Consider the following 27,591-nt stretch of genomic DNA (forward strand, 5'->3'; position numbering starts at 1 on the left):
CCAGTGCATCCTTAGAATATGCAAAAACTCTACACAGTGCTCCAGGGATGGTCTCATCCAAAGCCCTAATGACTTGTAGCTTAGCAAAGTCTTCTTATTCTTGTATTCCACTCCCATTTCAATAAAGTAAATCGTTCCAATTGTCCTCCAAATTGTTGGCTCTCAGTGTTACATTTATGTACCAAAACAAAATGCTGCAGGTATTAGATAACAGAAATTAAAAAAAAGGTGCTGGAAGTATTCAGCACGCCTGGCAGTATCTGTGGAAATAAACAATTCCTGTTTTCGGTTCACAGCAGCGCATCAGAAACTGTCATGTCAGTGCAATGCCAGTACTGACCCTCTGACAATGTGATGCACACTCAGTGCTGACCCTCAGACAGTGCAGCACTCCCTCAGTACTGGGAGAAAGTGAGGACTGCGGAGAGTGGAGATCAGAGTCGAGAGTGTGGTGTTGGAAAATCACAGCAGGTCAGGCAGTATCTAAGGAGCAGGAAAATTGACGATTCGGGCAAAAGCCCTTGATCAGGAATAGAGGCTGGGTGCCTGCAGAGTTTTTGCCTCAGTACTGACCTACCGACAGTGCGGTGCAGAATTGTCTCCGAGGAAGACATTGAGGTCCATTTAGTTATTCTCCCTGGAGTTTTGAAGAATGACAAGTGACCTGATTGAAAGGTACAAAGCTCTTAAAGTGTGTGACAGGGTTAGTATATATGTTTCCTTTGGCTGGTGACTGCAGAAGCTGGGATTACAATCTTAGCAGAAATAAATAACTGCCTCTGAATTCTGGGTTCAGCCAAAATCCGACTCTGATCAAACCAAGAATGATTTTGCATTTCCACAGCGCCTTTCATAGCCTCAGGACGTTCCAAAGTGCTTTGTAGGAAACACTGCTGATGTATCAATTTACACAGCAAGATCCCTGAAAGAAAAAAAGGTGATAACGACCAGATTTTATTTTGTTCAGCCGGCGATCGGTAAATATTGATCCGGACTCATGGCCAGAGTTGCCCAGAAATCAGCAAAACCTTTTGGAAACATGCGGCAGTGGACCCTGAGGATTTGGACAAGCCGCTCTCAGGAAGGGGTGGGAACCATCAGAGCTCGGAAACATCATGTCCCTGAGCCAATGAGCCATGCAGAGGGCGGGACCAGCTCTCCGATCACCCAACGATCAGGTGAACGGTCTGAAGCAGACAGTGAACGGAGAGAAGAGTGAAGCCACCTCCAGGGTCTGCACTTGGCAAATGGGTCAGTGTCCGCGAGTCTAAGCGGCAGCAGTCTGTCCTCAACAACTGCGGCAGGGCAGCTCCCTATTCAAGCACCCGGCTCTGTTCCAGTGAGTCACTGTTTCTGCAGTTGTCTCGATGTGTCCCGGGGCTCGGACCTGGTTACTGCCTGGTAACTTTCACAAGTGAGTAAATGCACATGGCACAAGCCTTCCTGAGAATCAATGCAAATGTGCAACTTCAATGAATGTTAAGAGTTGTCTGAGTTGAAAGTTTTCATGGAGTACTGTGAAGTGAGGGTCTATGGACGGTTCTGTATCTGTGTAACTGTATCCGTGTGACTGTGAGCGGAATTTGTCTGAGCAGTGTTCCCAGTATCACCTATTAAACGGTGGTGGGAAGTTGTATCTTTTCTAATTGCTGTGGAGATGAAACCTGTAGTTGTGAAAAGAGGGCAAGGGTGTGTAAAAGGTAGGGATGGAAGGCATCAAGAAGGACTGTTCTCAATCTCCACCAGATGTAGTTGAGTGGTCTTGGTGCTGTGTGAGGTCATTTTGTGTTGGCGTGGAGCTACTTAGGTGTTGCCTTGTTGGTCCCTGTGTGGTGTCACCAGTCAGCTTGCTTGCATCTGAAATGACTAGGGATTCTGAAAGAGAGCACCACCGTAACAGAGCTCTCGCATGTCACTAATGTGGGAATGCCACCACCAGTGTAATCTGGGAGGTTGTGTCACTTCACCTTGTGCGATACATTCAGTTAATAGGTTCCAGGCCAACTCCTCTACTCTCTTGGATTGATTCATGGGGTCAGAGACCCATCCAGGCCAAGAGTGGGGAATATGAGGCATCTGCCTGCAACCCTATCAGTTGCTCAACATCTCCCCTGCATCTTCTAACAAGAGACAGTAATGCACTATACCACACCAACAATGTTCCTGAAGACACACATACAGGAAGCAGGCTGGTCCAGCGTGTGACTCAGTACCCACAGGGGAATTTTTGTTTCACCATCTATGTGTTTTTATAGAAAGTGTGGTCAGTTCGCTGTAATAAAATTCTAGTGGAAAGCAATTTGGTAATGTTTACATGAGACACTCTCAGGAACAGAGGTTTTGAAAAAAAATCCCAGGCAGTTTCAGTATTTGAGAATTATCATTACCCTCTTGTGCTATTCATAGGGGAAGTCCTGCTATACTGTGAAGTGGGGTAAGTTTTACAGAATGATAAACAACTACTTAGTGCAAACCACTTGTGGGTGGTTTTACTGTATGTTTTTGTCTCCATGTTGATCCTGTATTGATCCTGAAATGAGTGGTCTAGGCTGCATGGTTGTACAGACATTGCAGAATTAATGCTTTTTCTTTTCATGCCTCACATGGGCAAGGGGGAACGGTACACCATGGAGATCTGGGAGGTCACTTTGATCCACCAGTCCATCATTCCAAAACCTGACAACTGTGAGATGTTCAGGCCTGAAATAAGCAGTGAGAGAGGAGGGTCTGGAGAGTCTGACCACCTCAAACTGGATATGGTTGGACCTGAGGCTGTTAGAGGAAACAGAAGCTGCTCTGAGGATCATGTTCCATTCCTTGCATGAGACAGGTGAGGTACCACTGTAAACATGGGTATCACTGTAAACATGGGTACCACTGTGTATATAGACCAAACAATTACAAGTTGGTCAATCTGACCTCAGAGGTGGAGAAAGTGAGAACTGCAGATGCTAGAGGTCAAAGTCGAAAGTGTGTTGCTGGGAAAGCACAGCAGGTCAGGCAGCATCCGAGGAGCAGGAGAATCGATGTTTTGGGCATAAGCCTGATGAAGAGCTTCTGCCTGAAATGTTGATTCCCCTGCTCCTTGGATGCTGCCTGACTTGCTGTACTTTCCCAGCAACACACTCTCGACTCTGATCTCAGTGGTGGACAAGTTATTGGAATCAATTCTGAAAGACAGGATAAACTGCCAGTTAGGCAAATATTAACCACTGATAGCCAGAATGGATTTGTTCAGGGAAAGTAGTGTCAATCAAATCTGTCGAGGAGGTAACAATGAGACTGAAGAGGATATTGTAGTAGATGTTGTCTCCCCAAATTTCAGAAAGGCATTTGACATGGTCTCAAATGCTAAGCTGGGCAGAAAAATTAAATTCCAAGGGATACAGGGGTCTGCGATGAGTTAGATCCAGAATTGGCTCAGTGACAGGAAACAGAGGGTGTTTGTTGATGAATGTTTTTATGAATGGAAAGTGATTCCAGAGGTGTTCCACTGGGCTTATATTGGCTATATTAATGATTTAGACTCCAATGTGAAAGGCATGATTGCATGTGAGAGGAAATTTGCAGATAACACAAAACTTGGCTGTGTCATTAACAGTGAACAGGATAGCTGACGACTGCAGAATAGTATCAGTGGTTTAGCTGAGTGGGTGGTTTAGTGACAAATAGAACTTAATCCAGAGAAGTGTGAGGGAGTGTATTTGGGGAAGCAACAAAAGTTGGGAATATACAGTAAATGGGAGGACACTAAGAGAGGTAAAGGGAGTGAGACCTTGAAATACAGTGTCGAGACTGTGGTGAAGCACAGCCGGTCAGGCAGCTTCAGAGGAGCAGGAGTTTCAAGCATCAGCCCTTGAAATACATGCACAAGTTCCTGAAGGTGGCAGGGCAGGTGGATAACATGGTAAACCAAGCATATCCCATTGGGAAAGGCCAATTTAAAAGAAAGTAATACTTTGAAATGAGTATAATGGCGGTCAAATGTCGATGTATATATGTGGGACTAGTATGTTTTACTGCGTTTTCTTCTTTTTGGAAGGCTTTTCTTTATTGGATGAGATATTGACTACAAGAACAGGGATAGAATGCTGCAAGTTATCAAATAGTTGTTGTGGCACAGCTGGATTTTGGTACATAGCCCTGAACAGTACTGCTCTTGTGGGAGTACTGAGAAAACTTTGCCAGTGAATGAAAATTGCTGCTATGAGGACAGACTAAATACGCCAGGGTTGTTTTCCTGAGAACAGAAAAGGCTGAAGGGTGACTTAACTGAGATGGACAGAGTGATTAAGAACTATAGGTAGATGCACTGTGTACAAACGACAAGATGTACTGCACCAACTCACTGAGGCTCCTTTGACAGCACCGTGACATCTATCATCCAGAAGGTCAAGAGAATCAGATACATTGGAACACCACCACAAGTTTCCACTTCCCCTCGAGGCCACGCTCCATTCTGTCTTGTAACTATTTTGCTGTTCCTTCTCTATTGCTGGGTCAACACCACTCAGGGTGTCCCTACAGCCCATGGACTGCAGTGCTTCAAAAAGGCAGCACGCTTCTCAAAGGGCAATTTGGGTTGGGTAACAAGTGCTGGCCCAGCCAGCAATGCCCACATCGCATAAACAAATTAAAAGAAAGTCTGTGCTCCTGTTTAAGTGACCAATATAAGGAAAATGCAAGAGCACTGATTTGTGGCTATCAGCTTACATGTTTGGAGCCCCTTTCACAGTTTCTCAGCCTTCCCAAATGCTTCATCTTTGAGCACATTATTGCTGAAGTGTTGTCACTGCCATAATCACAGAGACCCTACAAGTATGGAAACTGACCATTTGGCTCAACAAGTCCACACCGACCCTCCGAAGAGTATGCCACCCAAAGCCATTCCCCTACCCTAATATTCTACATTTCCCCTGACTAATGCATTAACCTACACATCCCTGAACACTGTGGGCAATTTAACACGGCCAATTCACCTCACCTGCACATCTTTGGATTATGGGAGGAAACTGGAGCACCCGGAGAAAACCCACGCAAACACGGAGAATATGCAAACTCCACAGACAGTCGTCCGAGGCTGGAATCAAATCCAGGTGCCTGTTGCTGTGAGGCAGCAGTGCTAACCACTGAGCCACCGTGCTGCCTCTGTTGGCAATCGTTGCACAGCACAATCCCAGAGACAGCAGTGCTATAGACGATATATAAGTGTATTTTGGAATGTTGGATGAAGATAAATAAGAGGCTAAAGGCCACAGAGAACTTTTTCCTCCTTTTTAAATAATGTTTGTGAGAGGTTTCTTCTACTGACCTGACAGGGGGGCAGACAAGGCCTTGGCTTAACGTCCAATCCAAAAGGTAGGAGCTACAGTCGTCAGCTCTCAAGGTGGAACCGCTGTTTCACACACATTGAGGCACCTCTTGTCTCATTGTTCCTGTAAACTCCCAAGGACTTAATATAAATCTGAATCTCTCTACTTCAAAAGGCTTTGGATGCCAAGGGAACAACTGAAGCTTTTAAGAGTCTGTGATATTTTTGCTGGGTGATGGTATCGTGGTATATGAAGCAGAGATTGATCAATGAAGATAAACTCTGATTGAATTGCCTTGTGTTCCTCTGGTAAAGTATCCCTGAAGTGCAAGAGAGGTAATCATTAGCCGATACAGTCCCTTCCTGGTGACCCTGTGACCTTGACCTTCCTACTATGGGGAGAGTACACATTCTGTCTCTGATCAGAAACTTGACTTTCAGGATTCCATCCTCAGTGAAAATCTTTCTGAATTGCAAAATTCAAATAATTGCAGAATTGTGCCAACATAAGCAGCTAAGAGAAAGTCAATGACAGAGGAAGCTTGTTGCTCTTCATTTATTTTTAGATCTGCTGTGTCAGGAATAGAACTGATTTTCCACAATATTTCAGATCATGCTGAGGAGTCATTCTGGAGCGTGTGAGTGTATTACACAGAGTACATCGAATTTGAACTGAGGCTTGTTGTTGACAGTGTGATCGCCAACTAAGGAATAGATCCAAAAAAGCAAGAAAGAACAGAGTTGCATTGCTACAGTGCCTGTCATGCCTCATGTCATTCCAAAGCGCTACATAGCAAATAAAGTATGCTTTTAAGTTTGGTCACCATTGTAATATTTGGAAATATTACAGCCAAGTAGTGCACAGCAAGCTCCCAGCAATAACATTGTAACTTTGACTCAATCATACTGGTTTATGTGTAATATTGACCAGGACAACTCCCTTTATATTGCACCTTGAGATCTTTTCTGGTTATCTGGGAGGTCTTTGGTTTAAAACTTTGTACTGTCATACTGTCTGGGAGTATTCACCTAGAGATTTTACTCAAGCCTCTGGGCTGGGAATTAATTAAATCCACAAGTTTTGATTCTGAGGCAAGGGCCTGCATACCAAGACACATCTGGCATGCTTTTAAATTGGTGAGATTGCCCTGACTTGCAGACCCCCCTCTTCCATCTGCATGCTAACTAGCATCATGACACCTGTTTAGCTGTTTTGAAGTGGGCACAAACATTTCTGAGCTGCTTTGTTTGGTGAAGAAAGAGATTATGAAAATCTGGGATACTTCTCAATGTTTGTTCACTAGGCTGACCTATTGATAAGCTACCTCAGAACCTCAGATATGTGACAAACTTTGATAAAATGGATTCTCAGCTGTGATTTTGAGACGTTCAGACAGACACGTGAACAGGCGGGGAATAGAGGGACTTGGACCATTCATAGGCAGACAGGATTAGATTAGAATGGGCTGAATGGTCTGTTCCTGTGCTGTACTCTTTTCAACTCTATGCTCGACCCTCCAACCAAGCTTACCTCAAGTACTGAACTAAAACAAAGATTTGCAGATGCTTGAGATCTAAACAAACGAAACAGAAACTGCTGGAGAAACTCTGCCGATCAGCAGCATCTGTGGACAGACAACATAGTTAACATCTTGAGTCTGACGACCATTCTTTAGGCTGAGGGGATATCGAAGGTTGAGAGCCATTCTGATAAGTCATTGGTTAGGACTCAGATGAAATATTGTGTCCAATTCAGAACATGACAACTTTCAAACCAGTTGAAAGATTTTGGACAGGCTGTGAGCAGATTGACGAGAATAGCACCACGAATGAAGGATACCTGGAGAAATTAGTAATGTACTTAAAACTGAGAAGGTTATGGGGATATTTACCAGAGATGTTCAGAATCATACAGAGCTTCACAGTAATTCAGTGAAGAGAAATTGTTTCCACTGGTGGGAAGAATAGCCAGAGAAAACAGAAAGAAGCTCAGTGCCAAAAGAAATGGAAGGAGAGATGTGACTTGTTTTTACAAATGCACAGTTTGCATGGACAGCTGAAGCAGATTCACCAGCACCTTTCAAAAGGAAATGAAATGGATAACTGTAAGGGACAAAATGTCAGAGTGATGGGGAAAGAGTTGCAGAACTGAACCTCTGGTGATGTGAAGCAGAGTAGGAGAAGGCTTGTGAGCAGCATAAATCCCAGCATGGACCAGCTTCAATGAATGCCCTGCTTCTGTGCTGAAAACTCTGTGATGAAAAATGGAGAGGGTTACTGAATAAGAGACAGAAATTGCATCCGTGCTCCAGCTGGAAGTCCATGACCTTCTCAATAGTTGTGCTCAGCAGATAGATCGGCTGAATCATTAATCATGGTCAAATGCAGCACAAACCAGGGAAATGCAGAGAAGACAGTTCTTTCGAGCTGAGTAGGACTGGTTACAGTGTCAGAGAGCCATCAGGTGCTTTCTGCTGTGAGCTCTGAAGTTCTGATTTCCAATCAATGAGCTATGTTTTCGAGCAGAGTATATGACAGTTGTGATTCTGAATACTTGTGTATTCAGACTTAGAAAGATACAGAATATGTCCAGTATTTAACAGGATATATTTAAGAACTAGTTGTATTTCTGTTGTTTTATCTCTCTTTTTCCAAAGAGGAAATGAGTAATAAAGGGAAATTCTACAGTATGTATTTAACAATGAGACATTGAGATAATCATATCTGTAAACAGATGGTGTTATGTGTGTGTGCACGCCTTTTTCTCTGACTTTTTTTCTGTGTGTGGGATGTCTGTCTATGTTTCTCTCTGGTGGTGGATAGTGGAAGAAGGATGATTGGCATTTGGTATTTTTTCAATGAAGTAGTGGGTGGAATTAAGTTTTTGTTTGTTGAGTAGGAGGTGATGTGACAATGGTCTACAACCTTTCTGCATGGGCATGAAGTGCTTGCACAAATGTGAGGCTCCAGCCTTGCCTCCATCCTCATATCTGCAAAGAGCCAACTTTTGTTTTGCACAAGACAACTTTCAGCTGACTGCTTCATTACTCGACATGACAACAGTGACAAAGCTATAAAAGTCCTTTGTATTGATTGGAATGAGGTCAGCCAGATTGGCCTCGTAGAATCTGAACTCCCTGTTGTGGCTGTTAATGTGGTACATTCAGGGAGCCCTGGCTGACAGATAAGAACAGGGTGGCAGGGATTATGTTCACTCTGGGAGCTGGCTCTGAGGGAGCTGGATCAGTGTTAAGGACTGTCCATGTGTAAATAAAGGATGATTTGGTGATGAGACACAAGCCTTTGTGATAACTGGCTGTGAAATGCTTTGGTTGTCTTTGCAAAGAGTTCCACCAAAATGTGAATCTTCTTTTCCTGGGTTTTTGTTTTGCCATCTATTGTAACCTAACAAACTCCGTTTCTCTCTCTGTGCCAAATGAGATAAAATCTTGAACTGAGACTGTAGGTGAGCGAATCAGATCTGTTGAGTGTTAAGAGTTTCAGAGCTGTGAGGAGACCCTTCCAAACATAGGCCATGCTCCTCCCCTCCATTTTGAGGGTTCGGAGGAACTGGTCTCTTTCTGCCTTCAGCGGTGTGGGGAAAATAGGAATAAGTGGAAAGAGGTCAGGGTCGGGGACACGGTGTTGAGGTGGAAATGTTACAGAGAAAGATTAAGATTGGAAGGGGATCAAGGGATGAAGTTGAGAAGAGATGGAGCAAAGCTTGAGTGAGGTTGGGGATTGTGGAGGCGAATGATCAATTTGGACTGAGCCCTGGGTGTTTTAGGGAGATGAGATTTAACTGAAAGGTTTAGAGTTGTTTGGGGTTTCAGTGTCAAGTAAATGGAAGGTTTCTTCTGTTTGAGAGCCAGTGAACAGGGGGCAGGAATTGGTAATTGTCACTGAGAGTGAGGAAAGGTTTTGAAAATTACTTTCCTCCTAAATGTTGAAACACATAATGTTCAGGTAGGGACCATTTCCACGATTGAAGGCTAATTAATAATTATTTCAAGCACAATCGCCAATTTGTGCAGACAAAGGTATGAGGTTACGGGAAGAGAATGAGACAGTGGGATTAGATTGGGATTGATGCGGGATCATGAGGTCAGGCAGCATCTAGGGAACAGAAGATTCGACGTTTCGGGCACATGCCCTTCTTCAGGAATGAGCAGAGAGTGTTCAGCAGGAGAAGATAAAAGGTAGGGAGGAGGGACTTGGAGGAGGGGCGTTGGAAATGTGATAGGTGGAAAGAGGTCAAGGTGAGGGTGATAGGTCGGAGTAGGGTGGAGGCGGAGAGGTCAAGAAGAAGACTGCAGGTCAGGAAGGCGGTGCCGGGCTGGAGGGATTCGGCTGAGACAAGGTGGGGGGAGGGGGGATGAAGAAACTGGTGAAGTCCAAGTTCATCCCCTGTGGTTGGAGGGTTCCCAGTCGGAAGATAAGACGCTCCTCCTCCGACCGTCGCGTTGTTGTGGTTTGGCGGTGGATGAGTCCAATGACCTGCATATCCTCGGTGGAGTGGGAGGGGGAGTTGAAATGCTGTGCTACAGGGTGATTGGGTTGGTTCGTCCGGGTGGCCCAGAGGTTTGTAGTCTACTATAAACCGACCGACTCACACAGCTACCTGGACTACACCTCCTCCCACCCCGCCCCCTGTAAAAACGCCATCCCATTCTCCCAATTCCTTCGTCTCCGCCGCATCTGCTCCCAGGAGGACCAGTTCAAAATACGCACAACACAGACGGCCTCCTTCTTCAAGGACCGCAATTTCCCCCCCGACGTGATCGACGATGCCCTCCACCGCATCTCCTCCACTTCCCGCTCCTCCGCCCTTGAGCCCCGCCCCTCCAACCGCCACCAGGACAGAAGCCCACTGGTCCTCACCTACCACCCCACCAATCTCCATGTACAGCGCATCATCCGCCGTCACTTCCGCCACCTCCAAACGGACCCCACCACCAAGGATATATTTCCCTCCCCTCCTCTATCAGCTTTCCGTAGAGACCACTCCCTCCGCGACTCCCTTGTCAGATCCATACCCCCCACCAACCCAACCTCCACTCCCGGCACCTTCCCTTGCAACCGCAGGAGGTGCAACACTTGCGCCCACACCTCCCCCCTCACTTCTCTCCAAGACCCCAAAGGAAACTTCCATATCCGCCACAGATTCACCTGCACCTCCACCCACATTATCTACTGCATCCGCTGCAGCTGGTGTGGCCTCCTCTATATTGGGGAGACAGGCCGCCTACTTGCGGAGCGATTCAGAGAGCACCTCTGGGCCACCCGGACGAACCAACCCAATCACCCTGTAGCACAGCATTTCAACTCCCCCTCCCACTCCACCGAGGATATGCAGGTCATTGGACTCATCCACCGCCAAACCACAACAACGCGACGGTCGGAGGAGGAGCGTCTTATCTTCCGACTGGGAACCCTCCAACCACAGGGGATGAACTTGGACTTCACCAGTTTCTTCATCCCCCCTCCCCCCACCTTGTCTCAGCCGAATCCCTCCAGCCCGGCACCGCCTTCCTGACCTGCAGTCTTCTTCTTGACCTCTCCGCCTCCACCCTACTCCGACCTATCACCCTCACCTTGACCTCTTTCCACCTATCACATTTCCAACGCCCCTCCTCCAAGTCCCTCCTCCCTACCTTTTATCTTCTCCTGCTGAACACTCTCTGCTCATTCCTGAAGAAGGGCATGTGCCCGAAACGTCGAACTTTCTGTTCCCTAGATGCTGCCTGACCTGCTGTGCTGTTCCAGCAATAAAGTTTCAACTTTGATCTCCAGCGTCTGCAGACCTCACTTTCTCCCCGCGGGATCATGAGGAGAAAGCTGAGCTTTGCGATAGTGTTGCATTGATACAGGGTTGTGGAAGTGCAGTTGTAAGTCAATGGCTGCAGGTTTTACAATGTTGGGATCTGCTTGATTTGGCTGAAATTGGAAAAGGCACCCCAGATTGTTGCTGTGACTGACTGACCCATCGATTGGCATTCTGCTTGTGCCAAGAAGGCAAATCAGAAACATTTTCCCAAGAACTGAAAGCTAAGCGGTCTTCTTACCATCTTTCCGATTCTAATGCAATTCCCCCCCCCTCACCCCGTCTCTCAAAAAGGGAAGTCTCTGCAAACGAAGAGTTAGCCTGTCTCATTTAACAGCGAGATCTTGCTGCATCAGACGTTATCACTGCTGACTTGGAAAAATCACCACACTGAGGTATTTACTGCAGAGCAATCGCATTTCCTGTAATCACACACGTGAAAGAGATATTTGTTTTTCACCACAAAATGTAACTTCGGAATTCAAGAAGGCATAATGTGAAAGACTAGGCAGTTTCAGTGGTCTCCCTGACTTTTGAGGTAATATTTGATGCTGCATCAATTTAAAAGTTCAGAAACCAAACATGTAACAGGCAAGATGTGAATGGAAACTTTTGAGATTTGTTTCCCTGTTGTCTGTGACTTCATAAAAAGCATATTATTTATTCCTTGAGCAGGCAAGTGGGTCAGACTGCAAGGCCTGACACACTGTACTGATCAATCTCATTCCCTTCCCCTATGTGACAGGGTTGAACATCTTGACTCCAGGGTGGCATGCTGGGTTGACAGTCAGAGGTAGAAGTGGGTGTTGTTCCAAAATCCTGCTCCTGGCTTCCATTGACAACCACTAGACTTCTCTCTCCCTTCTTCCATTGAGCATCCCTAGTAGTTGGACACCCTCATCAGTTCAATTGGAAGAGTATGACGAAAGTACAGTTGATCAGAATGTGTACAGACTGCCCACAGATCCAGAACTGATCATCTCAGTGGTGAGGTGGATTTTCGATTTGATATATAGCTGAAACCGTATGATTACTTTGGAGCCGAGAACTCACTCAGTGCTCCGGGATCCTCGACATAAAATCAGCTGATTGGAGATGATGATATTCTTTCATTGGTGATCTTTCCTTGCTACAGGCAGGCTCTGCCAGGACAGCAGTGAGATCTCACCCTTTTTGCTCTTTCCACTGTCCAGATGCAATGTGAATTGACGGAACTTCCCACTGGACAGGCAGAAAACAGTGAAATGGATGGAGAAATCCTGGAGGTGAAGGATCTGGTGCAAGGTGATAATGGGCAGCAGAACTTCCTCGTCAATCTGTACGAGTTTATGAAGGAGAGGGGCACTCCCATCGAGAGAATTCCACACCTGGGCTTTAAGCAAGGTGAGTTTCACCATCATCATTAAAGCTGAAATTTGGAGATGATTCAGATGCAGCATGCAGACGGAATCAGATCCCTTTGCACTTGATAAACAATGCTTTCATCACCAACCCAATGAAACCAAAGACTTGTGTACATTCCATACCATTTTCCTCCTCATGTAAGCATTCAGAGCCAAGGAAGTACTTTTTGAGCATAATCACTATTCTAATATAAGAAAAGCAGCAGTTTACTTGTGCACCATAAAATCCTGTTTACAAAAATCTGATAACACCAGGTAATCAGCTTTAAGTGTTGGTGAAAGGATGAAGAAAAGTCCAGTGCTCTTTGTTGAATGGTTTCTTGGGATCTTTTACTCCTATTCTGGGGAGGGAGGGGGGGGGGGGGAAACAGGACCTCCGTTCAAAGCCTTCTCAAAAAGAAGGCACCTGACCCACCCTCCGCGTCGTGCAGGGAGAGTATGCCTTGACAATGGGCACGTGTCTCCGGAGAACCCACATCTGTTTGACTCAGAGAAAGATTGCAATGACAGAGCTAAAGATGACATTTGTTTTCATGGTCGTGTTTATTACCTTATCCTTTTTTACCCCTATTTCCAGGGAATATTCCATGTTTAGTCGATATAGGCATATATATCCTGAACAGCAGGATATGAGGGACATGAAATTCTCATTATTTGAGAGGTCCAGTCTAACTATCAGTTCTGGAGTCTTTCAGCTCTGCCAAGTTTTACACGGACTATACTTGGTTGTCTGACAAAGGTGACCATGAACTGGCTGGGACTTTTCCTAGCTTTGCACTTTACCTGATTGGATAGGATCTTATTTTAAATCTCGCTAACATTGTGAATGTTTTTCTTCCCTCAGTTAACCTGTTGACACTCTACAAGGCAGTTGAGAAGCTGGGTGGTTATGAAGCGGTGAGTAATCTTTCTAGTCGGCACTGACTAAAGGTTATCTGTTCCCTGGAAAAAGATGAGGACATTGCGCATATTCAATTCCATTAAGCTATTCGCCACTAGTTCTGTTAACCTGTTGGACAGTTAATGTTTAACCAGCTCCTGGTGTGATCAATGTCAATCAAATCTCGAATTTCATTGTCCTGAAAGATTTACTGAGAAAATCTCTGTCGAGTTGATCCCAAAACTGAAATGGTATGAGGTGGATCCCTGCTTTCCTTCACTCCAGTAATAACAGTTATGCATTCAGTTATCTTGGTCCAATACTCTGCTTAAACATCTCCACATCACTATATCTCTCTCCAATCTTAAGATGCTTTGCTCAAGCTTTTGGTCACCTGACCTCATGTTGATTTATGTGGCTCGGTGTCATACGTGATCCAATAATGCTCCTCTGAAGTGTTTTGGGATGCTTAAGGGCTCTACGTGAATGCAAGTACTAGTTGTTGGTAAAGCTCTTGCGACGCTGTGAGCAGTGTCCAGGATGGGGGTTCGATCCCCATTCTGGTTGAGGTGGATTTGGAGCCTCCCTCTTTGCCCTGTCAATTGGTGGTCAAGGTCACAGTGATGTCAGGACTACCTTTAGGAAGAGGCTGAAGAGGTATTAACTAGTTGTTGACTGGTCACATTGAACTTTGACCTTGCCATGGTGGCTTAGTCAGGGAACATGAGCTGCAACTTTCCAGGTCAAGTACAAACTTCCTGATTAGAGATGTTATTGTTGAGTTCACAGTAAATATCAATAGCTGAGACAAGTGGGAGGAGGATTTGGAAATTCGTTCATTCAGTTGGAAGTGGAAAAATAATTAAGGCAATGTGTTATACCCTAATTTATCCAACGTGAAAATAATTAAGACACAGTAGATTTCGAGTTTATCCGATAGTGTCATTCACATGGGATGCATCTTTTTAATTCATTGCTTGAAATAAAATGCCAGGGAACAAAGGCAAGTTATGATCACCTAGGGGTCAGAGAGGATATCTTCAGATCTTTCTGTTGTATCTTTTCCATCTCTCAGACAATCCGTTGTAAAGGAGAGGGAGAGTTGAAATGAAGAGTCCAAGATTGATGCTCCATAATGTTGATAGACCATCTTGTCTTTTCTTGACTCTTTCAATTCTTTATATCTTTGGGGCATTTTCAAACGCAGAAGACCATGTCGCTTCAGAGACACTTGCTTGAGGCCCTTTCATGTTGATCTTGCTTCTCACCCTCTGTCTTAATGTTATCGATCCTCCCGAAAGATAAACCTCCACAACATTATTGGGAGGGCTTCTAAAAAAAACCCTCTTGCTTTTTTGGTTTCACTGGATTATGTAATTGTTACAGAAGGAGGCCATTCAGTCGATTTTTAATTTTCATTATAAAAATGCTGGGGAAGGGAAGAATCATCCAACTGGGTAGGGGACTGTCACTCCATTTCTGGTTGCTATGGAAATCTCCAGACAGATGTTTCAGGCAAACAGCATGGGGGCTGGCCACTGAAGGCATTTAGTCATGTGACAAAACCCTCCTGGAATATATTCATCTGCAATTGGCAACTCTAATCTGTGTGACAACATACTGGAAAGAATGTTCTGAGCTCTTTGAATAAAAGATTGAAGTGAGGATTTTAAGTGCTGCCCTGTCTCTCCTGGGATTGAGTTCCCATCCAGTAAAAACATGAGCCATAAATGCCTCCTTTCTTGATTGGTTGGCACATTCCTCTCAATAACCTGGAACTCAGTGGACTCCAAGAATCCTGGCCTTTGACCTCTGGGTCATGGGTACATATCCATGCTTTGATTCCCAGGATTCTTTATCTTGGAATTTCCAAGAATTAGCAAGTCCAAAGCATATTGTGAGCAATGTTATTTTCTTGAAGCATTAGGCTTGCAAATGGGATCACCTGCTCTAGAACTAGCAGCAATAGCTCCTGATGGCAAAGAGCAACCCTCACAAGAATCCAACTCATTGTAAATCAGATTCAGATTTGGCAGGACTGAGTCTTCTCTCCATTCGGACTGTTCAGATTCAAGGAATAGAAAAGTTGTGGAGTTTCGCTTCATCAGGATTCTACAGGCCCTGCCTCAGAACCTATTGCTGGGGAGCAAAGTGCAGTCTTGATATTGTCAATCGAACCGATGTAAACACCGACAGGAGGATAGCATGAGGTAGTCTCTTTGATTGAGGGTTTGTGTCTTTCAGAGGACCTGAAGAGTGTTCTTCAGATCCAACGCTGTCGACCCCTTGGCAATATTGTCTTTTTTGTGCACAGCATGGATCAAGCCAGTTCCCATTCAGTTTCTGGAAGAAAACTCTGGGTCCCAGAAAAATTCAGTAAGTCTGTAAATCTCTGCACATTGGTGACATTTTGCAGCTACAGCATCTTCTGAGCTATATGTAGGCAGCTGGGGACAATGTCGCTACTGTCTCCTGGTTTTCCCTCCCTCGGCAGCTGATCACTGTAAGATTTGCAGAAAAAGCATAATTCGTGGCAGCTGTACCATCTGCATGGAGCTGAAGAATTAAAATAAGAAACTGCTGTCGCTGGCAGTTTTGGAGAGTTGGAGTTCAGTGCCAGGCTGCAACTTGCGCTCTCTCTCTCGCTTTCTCACTGGCTCATCCTCTCTTGAACTCTCTCTCTCTCTACCTCTTTCTCTCTGATTTGAGATAACACTGACAATGTGAGTGTTCCTTCCAGATATGCACCTTTGTGGTGCTGGCATGAACAGCGAGGGTAGTATTTTTGTACTTTTTGTTTGGAATTGCAATGCTTCTAGGACAGGTACAGCAGGGGGTTCGATGCTGAAACTCTGTGCCCTTGATATCCACTTGATAATCGTTGCTCAAGCAATGCTCTATTAGAAAATATTGTGATATGCCTCCTGTTAAATGGTGTCAAGGTTTCTTGTTTTCTTTGCGTTGTGTTGGGAAAGACAAAGTTTGGATGCTGTAGAGGGTCTGATCCTAGCCGGCTTACATCAAGAAAATAATATCCCAACTAAGTCATCAGGTGTCCAAGTGACTCCGAGATCTTTGGAGCTGTGGCATTGGGCTTACAGTCAGTATATATGCAATCTGAAGGGGACAACTTTCGGCAGGAACACAGAATACCTCGTGGACCATTGAAGAGCCTGGATGACTCAGAGTATCCTGACTGTTCAGGTGATGTTTGTTTGTAGCATAAGTATCCATTGCCAGTGACAGATAGTGGGCACTGAGAATCCCATTCAAAATCTGAGCATTTGCTCTTAAGTTTGTCTGATGACCATTTCACCATAAACAAGGCTCTGCCACCATTCAGGCGTCCGGGCACTGAGGACTTGCAACCTGGGAAGGTATGCTAGCTATTAAATTTAGTGTTCATGCAAAAGAGCTTTGGTCAATCTAGTCTTCCAAACCTTTGTAATCCTGAAGTACTTTGCTAATCAGCCTGTCCAGTATTTGGTGACTTGAATCTGTTTTAGCGCTTTGTTAAACCTGCTAACGTTCTTTGTTTCAGCCAAGTATCAGTGTCTTTCAATGAAAGGATTTCCCCCTCCACTTGCTATTGTTCATCTTGCCCTTAATTCCTAAAACCTGTACATGACAATGCAAGTTTTTTCAATCCAATTGATTTAAACTTCTCATAATTTCAAACCTTTCCATCATAACCCTCAAAAATATCACCAAGACAGACTCTCTGATTATTATCTCATCACTATGTGTAAATTGCTGTCCCCTTTTCCTGCGTTCTATCAGTGACTACATTTCCAAAAACAAATTGACTAGCTGAAAGAAGACCGAGGGTGGTGGTTAATGGGAAATATTCATCCTGGAGTTCAGTTGCTAGTGGGTACCGCAAGGATCTGTTTTGGGGCCACTGTCATTTGTCATTTTTATAAATGACCTGGATGAGGGCATAGAAGGATGGGTGAGTAAATTTGCGGATTATGCTAAGGTCGGTAGAGCTGTGGATAGTGACGAAGAATGTGGGTTGCAGAGGAACATGATAAGCTGCACAGCTGGGCTGAGAGGTGGCAAATGGAGTTTAATGGGGAAAAGTGTGAGATGATTCACTTTGGAAGGAGAAACAGGAATGCAGAGTACTGGGCTAATGGTAAGATTCTTGGTAGCACAGATGAGCTGAGATCTCGGTGTCAATGCACATAGATCCCTGAAAGTTGTCACCCAGGTTGACAGGGTTGTTAAGAAGGCATACGGTGGGTTAGCTTTTATTGGTAGAGGGATTGAATTTCGGAGCCATGAGGTCATGCTGAAGCTGTACAAAACTTTGGTGCAGTCGCACTTGGTGTATTGTGTACAGTTCTGGTCACCGCATTATAGGAAGGATGTGGAAGCTTTGGAAAGGGTTCAGAGGAGATTTACCAGGATGTTGCCTGGTATGGAGAGAAGGTCTTATGAGGAAAGGCTGAGGGACTTGAGGCTGTTTTAGTTGAGAAAACAGGTTGAGAGGTGACTTAATAGAGACATATAAGATAATCAGAGAGTTAGATAGGGTGGGCAATGAGAACCTTTTTCCTCGGATGGCGATGGCTAGCACAAGGGGATATGGCTTTAACTTGAGGGGTGATAGAGATAGGACGAATGTCAGAGCTAGTTTCTTTACTCAAAGTAGTAGGGGATTGGAACGCACTGCCTGAAACAGTGGTAGACTTGCCAACTTTAAGGGCATTTAAATGGTCATTGGATAGACATATGGATGAGAATAGAATAGTGTAGGTTAGATGGGCTTCAGGTCGGCGCAACATCGAAGGCCGAAGGGCCTGTACTGTGCTGTAATGTTCTACGTTCTATATTCTATAAAACTTCTCAGACTTTGACATAATATGGGATATGAAAGGAATGATTTTTTGTTTTGTCTTTTAATGGTCAATCTCTTCACATCTTTCCTTCCCTGAACTGAATCATGTGGCCTCCATTGGCACCTTGTTATGACACAAGGATAGCAAGCCAAACCAAATCAGCCTCACTATCACTGCATTTGTGTCGCTGTGAAATTAAAACATTCAGTGACCTTTCAAAATTACTTCACTGTTTCCAACAAGAGTTTACAAGTAACAGATTCTGGGCACCGATTTTATGGCTTCAACAAAAATTAACAGTTTATTGTTAAAGAATGTAACTTCAGCAGAACAAGGCAATCTAATTAATATTTATGATCCAAATCCAATCTTCTTTGATTATAAACATTCCCACTCACACACTGACAAAGTTAAGAGATAATTTAAAATAAATATAAGCACAGTAATTTTCCTCCTCGATAGCCATTTCAATGATGAATACCAGACCGTCAGGAAATCCTTGCATGATGTGTTGTGTTACAGGTAATAGGATTGTACAATCTGCTTGAATTCTGAAGTCACTGGTCAATGCAAATAGTTTCCACAAACTTTTGGAGACTTCAACTTATTTCTTACAGACTGGGGCTCTTTTCTCAGAACACTCAACAAGGCCATAACTGGACAATACCAAGAGAGAGAGAGAAACCAAAACCAGCATTCCAGTCTGGAAACTTCTAAATCAAAACTGCCTCCTGCCCAAAACCCCAGTCCACTCTTTGTTTTCTCATTCTTTTCTAACATTCTCTGTGATTGAATAGCCAGCACAGTCCCGCATTATTTTCCAGGCCAGTCCTCAATAGCTAAACATTTGTTCTCTTGTTTTTGGAAACATGCTGCAGTTCAAAGTTCAATTCTCAATTGCAACTCTCCATTCCAAACCAAAAAATGAGAGGTGGTCCCAAAAGCCTTTTTTGTGGGAAAGAACTCTCCTTTATCAAATAGCACAGTCAACATTGCTCCCAGAGCTCCCAGTATCAGGACTAGTACAATTTAATGATGTCCTTTCTGGATTGAAGACAGAGAGACAATCATTCTAACAACTGATTCCATCCTTGGAGTCTCTAAAATGCAGAGCATTTGTGACAGTGCTCATGGTACATAATTAGGGTTCCAAGTGAAGACTGGCATTCCAGATAACTGAAAGTGAGATGAACTGAAGGAGACAAATGTGGATCTGATGCGAAGAGCTGGTCAAAGAAGGTTATAGCAATGTTGAACTGACGGGAAGCTGAAACAAATAGGATACTACTGAGCAAAGGAGGCTTCATGGGTGTGGATGGTGGAGTTTTGTCTACTGGGAGTCATCATGGGGAAGCAACATTGACGCCTACAGGCTAAAGTTCTGAATGTTGACATCTCATTGTTGTTATGCAAGTGGGGGACTTCCCATTCAAACAGTCAGATCTTGAATTGAAAGTGTTACTGAGAAATAGTGACTGCAGATAGGCATTGTAACAGGAAGTGCGCATGTATAGAAGCTTGATAAAAATAGATACGTTCAGGTTTCTTGCTAAAATATTCGACAGAGAATCTGTATCAATGTGGTCCACCTTCCACCACCAATATTGCCATCATGAATTTCCCGCTTTTGGTTGACTTTCCGCAAATTGGTTTGTTTATCAAGAGGGCAAGTGATACACAACTCTTGATATCCAAGTTTCTGTATGAAACATCTAACCTTTGCCTCTTACGTAGTCACTATTCAAAATGTTGTTTGAGAACTGCCTTGATGATGATCGATTATGGCAGCTTAGTTAGTAGATACAGAGGGATGTGCTTTGACTGAAATGTTTGCTAACAAGATATCATGATCCAGCTGACTGTAACACTGGACAAGTTAGATCTCAGAGTGAAACGTGGCTTGTCAGACCATAAATTTTATTGTTTTATGTTTACAGTGGAAGTCAGTCACTGAACATATTCTTGAGGGTCTACCAATTTACTTTTAGCAAAAGAACTTGAACATGTATGATACAAAAACAAATTATATAATGCTATACAAGAACTATGGGAACAATCTCCTGCAAGTATCAGAAAGAATCCCTTTTACGTCAGCAATAACTTCACAGACACTCAAACCACTGAAGCTTCTTGTTCAGCTGGTATGTCTGTAATTGGTTTCCTTACAGTAAATTTCTCATTCACTCAATACTTTTTTTTAGTTTCTGTGTACCTTCAAAACAACCACTATATTACTCCTTAACATGAACTCACTTATCTGATGCTTTCAAAAGCCTCTTACGTTGTTTTCCTCTTCCTGACACCTCCACAGTCATCTGCTCCTGGATATTTCTTTCCACTGATTTCTAATTAACTCAGGACTGCTTAGAGACTCTGCATCTACTGTTACAGACGTCTTCTCTTCTCGAGTCTTTTTCTTTGTCTGTCTCGACCGCTCTCTTTGTGGACATTATGAAAGTCAAGTTAGCAAACATCTTAGCAATTGTCTCCAAGGTGACTGGTTATATTGCTGTGAGCATATGACTTATTGTACATACTGTCTGAAGTAAATGCTCAAAATTATTAGAACGGTCAGATTTTCACAGAAATTAAAACTGAAACCAACTTTTCCTTCAACATATAACTTGTGTTCTCAAATCATTATCAGAAAAATATATTATGGAACATTATAACAAAGTCCACTATTGTGGTACTCTGCAGCTCACTGGATGAATCTATGTCGATGGAGGTTCAGGCCTCTGAAGTGGGACCTGAACCCATGGATCCAGGCTTACTCATTGGACTGCAGCTGAAACTTGAATTATGTGTAGGCACAGGGACTGGGGAGGAGAAGGTCCCTTCCATAACAAGAAGGGCATTGGTTCTGCCAGCAATCCACCAGCTTTATCAGCTACTGTTTATTATCAACCTGGAGTTCTGGTGTTTGAATTGACAGGCTGCGAGATGCTACTCCTGTACCATAATGACTAGCTAACTACCTGTATGGTTTGTCCTTGCAGGTTACAACTAGCCGCCTCTGGAAGAACATCTATGACGAGCTGGGTGGAAACCCTGGGAGCACTAGTGCTGCCACGTGTACCCGCCGGCACTACGAGAGGTAGGTGGCACTAGTCCTTTTTGTGGGTAGCACTTGAAGGGGCTGTTCGTTCTCAGCGTTTATACAGTAATACAACACAGAAACAGGCTCTTCAGTCCAACCCATCTGTACCAAGTTTACCAAACTAAACTAGTCCCATTTGTCTGTGTTTAGCCCATAACCCTCTAAGCCTTCTCTATTTATGTACCTGTCCAAATGTCTGTTAAATGTTGTACCACTTCCTCTGGCAGTTCAATCCACATACAAACCTCTCTCTGTGAAAAGGTTGCCCCTCAGATCTCATTTGAATGGTACTAATGGAAATTCAGATGAGCAACTGTTCCTTATTGATGTGGTTGTACTGTCCTTTCCACTTATAATACTGAAAATTCACAGTATTCCTCTGCTGTCAAACTACACAATGCCAGAACTGAAAATGGTTGCATCCAAAACACACTCGCATCAAGAAACCAATCAAATTTCAAAGTCAGATCTATTTGGATGTTTGGTCCAGTTAGGATAGTGTACAGAGAGCTTTACTCTGTGTCTAACTTGCTGCTGTCCCAGTCCTGGGAGTGTTTATTGTGGCGGGAGCTTTATTCAGTACGCATACTGGTGCTGTCCCTGCGGAGGGAGTATTTGTGATGGGAACAGTGTAGAAAGACCTTTTACTCTGTACATAAACCTAGGCTGCCCAGGCTTTGGGAGTATTTGATGGGGACAGTGTGGAAAGATTTTTATGTTTATGCAGAATTGTTTTGATGTAAAGCCTTCTCCACACTGCTCCACCACTGAAGTTACAAACATATCATCATTCCTCCCATTCTGTCTTGAGTGCTTTTACAGCCATTCGATTGGCTATTTCCATCCAGTTGGGAGGCCTGGTGACCTAGCGAGATCTCAAACTCTAAGTGAACAAATGTAGAGTCTGATTTTTATTCATGGTGCTTACTGGAGTAGGCCAGGACACTAGAGGAACTCTCCTGAAGTGAAATGTTTCCAGAGGCCAGTATCCTGTCACCAAGTCACTCTATATTTCCACGTGGAGAATTCTTGACATTGATTCAACTTCCTCAGAGCTAGCTCTCACAGTTAATAGAACCTCCTGACACTCCTGTTTGCATTTGTTCGCCAGGGCCTCCTGATCAGACCAGATTAACAGCCCCAACTGGGCAACTCAGATTGTATGACGTCCATCTGGCTGACCTCATTATAATCACTACATGATGTTTTTCAACTAGCCTGCTTTACCTTGATTGGAAGTGTTCAAAGATAGTGTGATACGGGACACTGCCAGTGTACGATGGATGCGCTTATGGTGTGATGTGAAGTCTTCTCTCATCCTCCTCCTCTTTTCTCTCTCTGGTAGGCTGGTTTTACCGTATGAGCGTTACATGAAAGGAGAAGAGGACAAGCCACTGCCAACCTTCAAGCCTCGGAAACCATACAACGTCATGAAGAACAAGGAAGGCAAAGGTCTTAATACTGAACAGAAGGAAAGAAGCAAACGGAAACGACCAAAGGACAACGTGCGGCAGAGCAGTGAGCCGGATAGGGTAAGCTCATCAGGTTCAGTGACTTCCGGTGATGCAAACCATTTATAACAGAACAGTTCTAGACTGGAGACACAAAACCCAATGAGGCCAGAGTGATGCTGCAACTACACTACAAAGAGTGCAAGGTTGAGCAATTGGTTTGAAAGGCCTTTAATTTGAATCTGACATGATGACAGAGAAACCACAAATAACTCAAGACTTGTGAATATTAATAGGATCAGGTATCAGTTGTTTGTCTTCAATGAGATCCTGGCTGCTGTGAATTTCTTGTACTCACCTTTGGCCCAGAGCCTGCAGGACAAGGATGCAGAAGTAATGCTGCAGTTTTATAAAACCCTGGTTAGAGCCCACTGAGAGCCATGATCGCACTGAACGGTGGAACAGGTTGGAGAGGCTGAATGGCCTACTCATGGGTTCCTGTCTCTTCATACCTCAACTTTATTAAAACTTTTCAACTTATGATGGTGCTCCCAACCTCAGCCACACGTTTGGAGGTACAAGTGTTTGCTCATTTCATACCTGAATGGCTCAAATTCTTAGGGCTGTTCTCCCCTCGTCCGAGATATGTCATTCAGCAAAAAAACGTTTCTTTCCAGCTGCGTCATCTCTTAGTCCAGACACTCTCACCCTGGATCAAATTCTCCCTTAACCAAAAATCCAGAGAATGTGAAATCTTTCCTAACACAATTTTATCCACATAGCCTAGGTATCAGGAGGATACAATGCTGCCTGCCCCACAGGAGATTGTTATCAGTACAGATAGGAGACTTTCACTGACAGGAGAGGCCAGGAATTGAGGCCATAAATATAAACTGGCCACAAATCAATCCAATGGGAAATTATAATGTCCTAACCAAAGAATGTGAAACTGACTGTCACAGGGAGTAGTCAATGAGAATGGTACAAACACATTTATGGAGAAGTTCAATAAAGAAATAAGGAAGAAAGTAATAGGGTGAGAGATTGTGTGATGGGAGGAATCTCAGTAACAGCAGCCTGTGCCTGTTCAGTTGAACAGTAAATACTATGTGAGATAAATTAGCCTCTTCCATTTCTTGGGCTACATGGGGTAGTTGTTTTTCTGCTTGACTTGCACCAACACTTTTTTTGAGCTGTTCATCTTTAGCCTTGTGCCTAAAGATTTGATCATTATATCTCCCAAACAGATGGTTCCTCAAGTAGTTTCTGAAGATGTAGGAAGGGATAAGAAAAAGCATGCATCTGTGGACAAGCAGTCGCCACAAGTGAAAAACACTACAACTGGGAGTGAAGACTCCAACAACCAGCCACTAAACAGACTCACGCCACATGATAGCTGTGGGCACAAGTCTCCAAATCAAGATGCGAAAAGAGCCAATGAAAAACCCACACAGGATAGGATCTCTGAAGAGCTCTGGGTTACCAAGGACTCTTCACCAGAAACGATTTCCAGGGCAGGGATGAGCAATAAGATTGTGGATCATAATGGACACTGCGTCACTGCTGATGTGTCAGAGGAGGTAGTTCGAGGTCACACTGCCGTTAGTAAAGATGAGAGGACTGGCTCATACCAGGCTCCAGCACTGTCAGCCAGTGAGGACAGCCTTACAGCGCCATTGCCACCTGAAGCAGATAAAAGCCACCTGGCAATCCTGCGCCTCAAGAGAGATCAGGAGATAATGTCACCTTTGGCGAAGAAGAAATTCCTTGCACAAGGAAGTGAAGGAACATCCCTCAGCTTTAATGCGGTGGGCGTGGCATCATCCTCGGCTGGAGTCAAGCCAGTACAGGGCAGTGAGCCTCCGGTGTCTGGCTCCCCACCAGAAGCCAGCATTCACAGACCGTCTGTCATTCATCACATTCAACCCCCAAGGCAGGCCCACCTAGATTACCACTCCGAGTGGTCCTTCAACAATAAACTGGCCAAATACCAGCTTTACTCCTTAGATCAAATCTCCTCTTCTACTGATGGTCAAGGGCCACAGGAAGATCGGGATCGAAAAGGCAGGGCAGTTGAGCATTCCCATCCTCTTCAGTGCTATGGGAATTTTTGTTGCAGCCCATACATGCACAGCCTAGTGAAGCCCTTTCTCCATTACCCCAGCAAAGGGTCTCCTTTTGGTTGCTGTTCTAATCAGAGAAGCTTCAGAGAGTTGAACAGCACTGCGGTCCCAACGCTGCCAACTGCATCATACAAGACAGCAAGGCACTATGACAGGACACTCGTTCCACATGATCAGCCAACAGACCTCAGCCTCCCACGTGCCAGTACAGCCAACACGTCCCAGACCCAGCTCTCCTGGGTCACAGAGAACAAAAACAGCACCTTTCCACTGAGTAAGAGCCCATTCGCTGGCCACACCTCACCGTCCTCTTCTGAAGTCCGTCCCAAAGCCTGCTGGGTCCCACCCATGAGTGTCACGCTCCCTCGGCGAGTTCCAGCCAAACGAGCAAAGAGTGCTGTTCTACTGACCAATGCCAAGAGTGGGCCTTCCAACTGTCAACTTGCCCAGCCGACACAGAGAAGCCAGAAGGAGCTGGATGCAGCTTATGGGAAGAAACTTCGCATTGTCTCTCCTTTACACGTTACCAAGCATCTAGATACCAAGGAGGGCCAGAGGATCAATGATAGTAAGGTAATGAGCAATGAGCAGAAGTCCTCATTACCTGAAGTTTCTACTTGGCTGCCAACAGTGACACCTCAGGATCCTACCTTGTATGATGGAGCAGGGGCATATTTGCCAGCCAACTATGCACATCACTTGAGTCGTATGAAGAACCCGACCCTGTACTCACCATTTATCCCCAGGCTAACTATAAATTCCTTCATGATCCCAGCTATTCAGCAGCATGTGCTGAGTTCCCCTAGCCATCCTCTAGATCTGTACAAACACTTGGCTGTGGGCACGAGCTATGAAAATCTTTTCCGTCACAGACTGTACCCATCTCCACCCCTGTCCTCTTTCCATGCAGGCCACAAACTATAGCCACTTGAGCTGTGGTGTGATGATAACTGTCCTCCACCACCTTCCCAACTGTTGTCATTCCTTCAGCCGAAGAGACACAAGGACTTGTGATGCTAAGCCAGAGCAGAGTTTGTGATGAATGGGGTTAGAGCCAGGCACATACAGATGGAGACTTTGAAGGGCTGCACTGGAAGCATCTCGTAATCCCCAATGTGACAGCCCATGCGCCATGCACAGTTTCTCGTCTGGCAGGATCCCAAAATATTGGTGCTCATCAGAACTTTGTGGAAGTTTTTGAAAATTTTAAAGTGGACCAATTGTGCCACATTTGGTTGGAGGAGAGCTCACTTCAGTGTTGAAGAAACCTCTCACTTTTGAACTGTGTGAAATTTGGAAGAAGCTGTGCTTTCTTCACACAAAAGGACTGAAGTGATTTTAATTGGTCAACAACTTGAGAGGTTGAGATCTTTGACCATTGGGTCGACACAATCAGAAAAGGGTCTCCCAAACCAAATTCGACAATTCCTCTGTAAATAATCCTTGCATATATTAAGTAAAAATGTCTGGAGTCAAACAAAAGTGATGTTTAAGATTTTGATACACTGCGTGAAAGAACCCTACTCTGAAACAATTTACGATTCCCAAATCCCAAGGCAGACTGTTCACAACACATGAACTTTTGAAGATTTTACACACATATATGTATGAAAATGAAAACTTCAAATGATACATCATTTTGTTTGGATGTGAGTAAAATAATTCACAATTGGTTAAATGCATGATTGATAGACATATCTAATCTTTATTAATATTTATTCCCTAATCTAACATCATTGGAACAGATATCCTTTCTTTATTCTTCAAAGGGATGTGGTATTGACTTTGAACTGAGAAAGGCAGATGAGAGTCAAACTGATTGCTCTGGGTATGAAGTCACATACAGTTCAGACCAAGAACTGCAGCTTTCCTTCCTTAAAGGACATTAATGAATTAGATAGATTTTCAGAACAATCAATGATAGTTCATGGTCATCAGTTGACTGAGACCAGCTTTATATTTCCAAATGTATTCACTGAATGTAAAATCCACCAGCTGGTATGGTGAGATGAGAACTTAAATCCCAAGGCCTTGTCTCTGGTTGACTTGGCCAGTGAAGTCATCACTACTTTTCCCTTCTCCCCTTCTATTCTTTGGCCATTTATGGTGCCTCCTTTATACAAATTGGCTGTAATTGGTTTCCTATTTCACAAAAATGATTGCTTCTTATTTGCTGTTAAGTGATGTCAGACTTTCTCCAAAGTTATTGATTTCTCCCTTCCTTTCTCGATCGGTTTGCTCCCAACCAATTGCACTAGCGCAGGCAATAGATAAGAAGAGGATGGAATAAATTGCCGGCATGGGAAGAGGGATATATCTGTGTGTATGTGCCAGAATGTGGCTATGTGCTTCACTGCCCTGAAGGTTGCCTGCTTTTCAAATCTTCACAGTGTGGGCACCACCTGCTGTTTGGCCTGTATGATCGCAAGCAACTTAAATTCTCTCTCATGAGCACATTTGTGGAAAATTTTTGTTCATCACAAATCCTTCTGACTGTAACATCATTTAGTCGGAAATTGATCTCTGCCTCTGTCTCATGATTTTGAAATTCAGAGGTAAAAGTTCATTGTATTATAGTTTCTGAATTGGAGCAGGGTCTTCAAGTCCATCTTATTCTCAGACTGTCTCTTGACAATAAAATTATTTGGAACAAGG

At 44.1% G+C, this 27,591-nt stretch overlaps 1 protein-coding gene across 1 annotated transcript; it reads left to right on the forward strand.

Annotated features, from left to right (window-relative positions):
* The first annotated feature begins 1,193 nt into the window (after positions 1-1,193).
* Positions 1,194-27,591, forward strand: LOC122543009 (AT-rich interactive domain-containing protein 5B-like). Its single transcript, XM_043681177.2, has 6 exons — positions 1,194-1,414; positions 12,329-12,518; positions 13,383-13,435; positions 21,262-21,359; positions 22,708-22,894; positions 24,061-27,591. The coding sequence occupies exons 2-6, from the start codon at positions 12,329-12,331 to the stop codon at positions 25,858-25,860; spliced, it is 2,328 nt and encodes a 775-aa protein (XP_043537112.2). The 5' UTR covers positions 1,194-1,414; the 3' UTR covers positions 25,861-27,591.

This window comes from Chiloscyllium plagiosum, unplaced genomic scaffold (genome assembly GCF_037043375.1).
Source record: "Chiloscyllium plagiosum isolate Xiang-an unplaced genomic scaffold, Cpla_swu_hap1 HiC_scaffold_48, whole genome shotgun sequence".
Lineage (NCBI taxonomy): Eukaryota > Metazoa > Chordata > Chondrichthyes > Orectolobiformes > Hemiscylliidae > Chiloscyllium > Chiloscyllium plagiosum.